This window comes from Hibiscus syriacus, unplaced genomic scaffold, assembly GCF_006381635.1.
Source record: "Hibiscus syriacus cultivar Baekdansim isolate YM2019G1 unplaced genomic scaffold, ASM638163v2 tig00012370_pilon, whole genome shotgun sequence".
NCBI classification, from domain to species: domain Eukaryota; kingdom Viridiplantae; phylum Streptophyta; class Magnoliopsida; order Malvales; family Malvaceae; genus Hibiscus; species Hibiscus syriacus.
In genome coordinates, this window is record NW_024062270.1 from 230,363 (window position 1) to 236,153 (window position 5,791).

A 5,791-nucleotide genomic window follows, 5' to 3' on the forward strand; every position below is an offset into this window, starting at 1 on the left:
CTAGAGTTACTTTTCAATATATTTTAGGATAAATTACATATTTAATCACTCACCTATTCTCTCACGTTAAGAAAAGATACGAAGCACCAATCGTTATGATTCAACCAATAGTTCAAGGCATCAAATAATATTCTACAAAAAGTTCTAACCCTCAGATCTAATATACATGATAATAGGAGAACTGCCAATGCCAAATATAAAATAAAAAAGAGAGACAAAAGAACATGAATCAAAGCAGCCACATCCAAAATAAACAAAAAGAGCTGCTGCTTTTGCCAATAAGAAAAAACAGCCATACAAAGAACCATACCAGTTTGCCAATAAGAAAAACAGCCATACCAAGAACCATACCAGCCTACTCAATTTCACCAGGGGCTGGTGCATGCATTCTAACATACTTGTGCTTCACTTGCCATGCTTGAATCTTTCTGTCCAGGTCCTCAAGTTCTCCATAAAAAACTGAAGCAACTGATTTCTAGTAGTATCAACTGAACTTGTGGCTTCCTCAGTAGCCACTCCAACAACTACACCTCCAGCAACCATGCCTCGTCGATCAACATGCGACACTGCATACATACGCCACCGATATAACCTTTCATCATCAAAAAAATTACTGGTGTATTTCCCGAGTTTCTCGGGGATAAATAAAACATCCTATGTGCACCTCATCAATAAACGAGTGAGCCACTTTCAGCCTCTTCAAGCATTCGCCGACAAAATGTATAACAATGTTATTATTATTGTCATGCCAATATTGTAAATCGTTATATCAGCTTCTGTTACCAACTTAGCGGAAATGGACTATCTTGTAATTTTTTAAAGTTGAGTGAACCAACTAAAAACTTACTAATAGTCAAACTTTAACTGAACTTCAAACCATAAGTTTCAAACCCTATTACCAGTGATCATGAAAACTAACAGCTCATGTTTTATGAAATGGACTCAAAAAGATTCAGGCATATATAAATTTATATGCTTTAGCAATTCCAAAACAGGACTCAACCAGGTTCAATACCAGTCATTGAAGTCGAGGAATAGAAAACATGAGCATTAAGAAGCATCTAGCAAATCAGACTTTGTTCAATCTACCAAAAAACATAATGAAATATTATGCTAGTAACTCATTATCTAATCATCTAATTCAAAAGATCATCTCCCTGTAAACTAACCATATCCAGGAAAGCGATGTCACGAAGGGAGTAAAATGTGGTGTCCTAACTTTGGTTGTTACCTTGTTCAACTGGCAGGTCCGGTCCAAGTCGGAGGAAGGCGGTCTGATGCCATGGGAGGCATGCCACAAACATTGATGTCGATAGGGTACAAGCGGTATTTAATATCCAATTCGTTGAAAATCTTAACCAGTTCTTCGATCAAGAGAGCCCTTCTTATAAACCTCTCTCCCATGTCTTGGTGGTTCATTCTCTGTGTCACCCATATTGCTATCCTTACTCGGTTCAACACTTCGAGCTCCTTGAGTATGATCATCGTATCTTGATACCAGTGATCACTCCTGTGCTCGATGTAACTGCAGTAAGAGAAAATTGAATTGGTCAGACATGTTCGATTTATGTTCAAATACTAATAATAATAATACAGCTCATAGATGCACTCAAGCAATATATTAAAAACTGAAGATTTTTGTAATAAAGTTAAAAGAACCGAAAATTTTGCATCTTTTTCAACCCACCTCAATATCCTCTGCTTCATGAGACCAATCTTTTCAGCAGGAGTTTTCACATGGATACAGAATTCAACTATCTCTAACATGTCGGGGCTACGGTAGTAGTTATTTATGGCCTTCGTAGCCAACACGCTGTTCGGGATTATGATCTTCTGGTTATCGTATCTTAAGAAAACAGTAGTTAAGATGCTCATTTCCTCCACGAACATCTGAAATTCATTCAATAAGAAATTTGATACGCCAAGAATTTATATGAATATTAACATAAAAGGAAAAAAGAAGGGTTCAAACGGCTATCTAAGTACCTGAACTCCATCAATTTTGCACCTGTCACCCACATCAAATGGGTGCATGACGAACAAGAATATAATAGCTTCAAATATGGTCTTTCATGTGTTTGCTCTTAATTGGTTTTTGTTTCGCTATTCTGTATTTATATAAAACATATTTTTGTATGATGTTTAATGTCTTTTTGCGAACAAGGACAAAGAAAACACAATAATTTGGGTAGACTCGTTTTATAAGACAACTTCCTTAGGCCTATATATATATATATATATATATATATATATGTGCGAGGTGAAAACTAATTTTAATTTATTCAGGCAAAAACTTTAGTTGTTTAGTTAGGATGACTACTATTTAGGCAAAAGTTTTTTTTTATTACAAATATTTAAGCATGTCTTTCAACAAAAAAGTTCACTTGAGGAGTTAAAGCTTAAAATAAAAAGAAATGTTAAACTTTGGAGGAAAAGAAGAACCTCTTTGCTATATTATAGATTGTCAGTATCATTAAAGAGGTTTCTTCTAAGCGATGTTGTTAACCTTTGTGGTATGATTGAGACATACTACTCTCATTCTGTATCTTATGTGGATTTGTTTGTAGAGTTTGAGGATGTTGATGATGATGTTTCGAATTCGACTACCCAACAAATTAAGCAGAATGAGTTCGGGAACACATATATTGAGTATGAACACCCGGCATCATGGTTCAAACGTAATTGGGCATCGTAATATCATTAAGAAAAGTCTGTTTTAGGTGTATGTGTATGTTTTTATTTACTATTTTAGGTGTATGTGTATGATTTTATTTATTGTTTAGTCTGTGAAAGATGTGTGGTATTTCTGGTTCGTTGGTTTGGTATGCTTCATGTCATGTTTAATAGTTTGTTGTTTAATATAATGTTTATGGTTTGTTGTTTTTATAGTCCACATCTATAAAAAATCTCATATTGAATTTAATTAGTCATACTAAGAACAAAATCCTTTACAATATTACTTTCACTATTCCAGAAACAATAAAAACAACCTCTAAACGTGTCATCACATGAGCAATATGTTTGTAGAATCTTTTTGATGTACAAAACTGAGAAATTTTGGCAATAGTTGAAATAGTCATGCTTCTGCAGTGGAAAAGCTCTTTTTGCTTCATCTCTATATACAGTGGGTTTAGGCTGGACAACACTTGAAATCTGTTGAGTTAATCGATCTATGAATATGGCCAAGAGGGGGGTGAATTGGCAAATAAAAATTCCGGTGGAAGCTTGTGCAGAAAATTGAAAGTAATTGCGCAGCGATTTAGAGTGGTTTGACTTTCTCAACCAAAGTCTATGTCCACTACCTTAGCTATCCACACTAAGGATTTTCCAACAAATTCACTAATTTGTTCTTTCTTTTGAGGCCAAAGAGATAACCTTACAACTCCCTCAAGAATATACTCCAATTCTTGAGAACACTCTTTCTCAAAGAGAAGATTACAAATTTGCAAACTTACAAGGAAATCCTCACAAGGTAGATTGTTTGCACAATTCTAGAACAAAGAAAAAACACTCAAAAGTGAATACAATTGAGTACAAGTAGTGTTCTTGAAAGCAAAATGAATATTGAATGAAAAATAGGCTTGAAATGCTCAAACTTGAGGTTTGGTGCTTTCTCTTTGATTCTCTCTTGATTCTAGTTGCTTGTTGTTTCTTGTTTTTTATCAATGGCTTCTAAGCTTGTTTAAATACACCTTCAAATGATTCTGAACGTTGGGATGATTAGTGGTGTCAATAGAGTCGTTTAAGTATGAAAACAATTAATTAAAGCAGTTGGGAGCGTCAGTGCATTGATGCATACCCTAGGTGCATCGGTGCATCAGTGTAAAATTTAAATATTTTGACCATTGGACTCTCAGTGCATCGGTGCACTAAGAGTGCATCGATGCATGAAATGCATTCGATGTTTTGAAAAAGCCTAAGTGCATCGATGCATGATATTGTGCATCGATGCATAAAATGCATTCGATGTTTGAAAAAATAATTGGTGCATTGATGCATGGATTGGTGCATCGGTGCATCACTTTGAAAAATTGATTTTAGGCTTGATTTTGGTTCAAAATACTTTGTGAAAATTGTTTCAAAAATAGTTTAAGTATAAAACACAATTTTACACATTTAGTAAGGTTTGAATTTGAATTTGAAAGACTTTGAGTAATAATTTGATATTCGATTAATTAAATCGAATATACTTAGAAAATCATTTGTAAAATCTTAAAATTCATTTAAACTTAATTTGTTATATCGAAACAAAAATATTTTCAACAATATCTTTCTTGAAGACTCTCTTTTATGTGGAGCAATCGTATGCCTAAAGCGTAAGTTGCTTCGATGACACCCATGGTAGAGGCTTGCTTGAAGATATGACAACCAACTTCAACATTAACATAATATTTGGAAAACACTGAATTATACCTCCCTTAAACAACGCATTTGGATTTTTGGAAACATAAGTCTTTCGTACGAGCAACCATTTAGAACGATCCATATGTTTCAATGCATATCAACGAATTCGAACATTTACAAATATGAATATATAGTTTGATGACCAAGCAAATGTCTCAGCAAGTTAAACGAAGATGGAGAAAGTCCTCAATAGAATTAGAAGCAGTGCAACATAAAATCTCAACTAATATATCATTTAGGAGATATGATAATGAATATTTAGCTACCATTGAAAACGATGGAAAAGTCTATGAAAATGACATAAAATAATCAGAAAGATACACAGAAGGTAAACTACTGTCCGCTCGGTATGAGGTGCCCTATGCTATCTCTAGTAAGGGAATCGACATAGTAAAGATGTCCTGGCAAAACCGATTGGCGTAAACCCCTACAGTGATCCTATTGGTCCAGATAACAGGATATGTCTCGGCAATACCTTTTTGCGGCATCATTAACATCTAACCTATCGTTCTTGCATATCTCCTTTTAGTCGAATGAAATCCTAGCCTTATCTCTAAGGTGGATTAGGCCTAGTTACTACCTAGAACCCCTTGTTTATATGGCTCCTCCCTAGTTTCTCTCGAATACTAAGGATATTTTGCCAAGGTATTCTCTCAAGCCCTAAAAACCTCCCAAGAAAAAAAATACTCTCGTAGCTCCTATAACCTTAAGACATTAAGTTTCATAAACAAAACAGATTAAAGCATATAAAAACAACCATTCATTGAAATAACAACTTAAACATCCAAGCGAACTTCCACCAAATAGGATTAGTTCATGGCGAGGTTCGAAATAAACAAGTACAAAGCAAGTTCCATTCGTTCCTTACAACCCAATAACAAAATATGAAAGCAAAGAACTAAGGAGAGGAGAGAAATCCTTCGACGTTCACTGCCCAGTGCTTCCCTCGGCCACCAAGAACTGCTCTCAGCGAACTGGCTCATCTTTGACGCTCAGGACGCCACTCCCTCAGGCTTGTCAAGGAGAAATGCCACGATAAGTAGGATTGACGGAGAAAGATGATACCTTCTCTCTCTAACTTTTTAAGCTCAAATCTGGGTGGAAGCAAAGTCTTTAACAATGTGGCTTCATCCTCTATTTATAGGGGAAAACTAATCCTAGGACTTGGTGTTTACTATCTTAGGATACCCCAAAACCATGGTTAAATTGCTTGGGAGTCGAGCAGAACAGGCTATGATACAGCTTGGGTAGCTGGCTGAGTGACCGGCATAATCCCTTTGCAGGCACCCAAGGACAGACAGGATCTGCAGGGTCAGGCGACGTCATAAGAAGAAAAGGCGGTTACAGTGTCGGTCCCTCCAGGCTGATCTTCGAGGTGGATTTCTCG

At 35.7% G+C, this 5,791-nt stretch overlaps 1 protein-coding gene across 4 annotated transcripts; it reads right to left on the reverse strand.

Annotated features, from left to right (window-relative positions):
* Positions 1 to 498: 498 nt before the first annotated feature.
* Positions 499 to 1,882, reverse strand: LOC120205176 (mechanosensitive ion channel protein 6-like). Of its 4 annotated transcripts, none has more exons than XM_039205094.1 (3): positions 1,688 to 1,882; positions 1,232 to 1,525; positions 499 to 566 (listed from the first exon to the last, which is right to left on the reverse strand). In XM_039205094.1, the coding sequence occupies exons 1-2, from the start codon at positions 1,873 to 1,875 to the stop codon at positions 1,237 to 1,239; spliced, it is 477 nt and encodes a 158-aa protein (XP_039061025.1). In that variant the 5' UTR covers positions 1,876 to 1,882; the 3' UTR covers positions 499 to 566; positions 1,232 to 1,236. The 4 variants fall into 4 exon arrangements, 3 of the variants coding, with proteins under 3 accessions (XP_039061025.1, XP_039061024.1, XP_039061023.1); XM_039205093.1 differs by having other exon boundaries at positions 531 to 575; XR_005524009.1 differs by lacking the exon at positions 499 to 566 and adding an exon at positions 940 to 1,074 and having other exon boundaries at positions 1,145 to 1,525.
* Between the last annotated feature and the right edge of the window lie 3,909 nt (positions 1,883 to 5,791).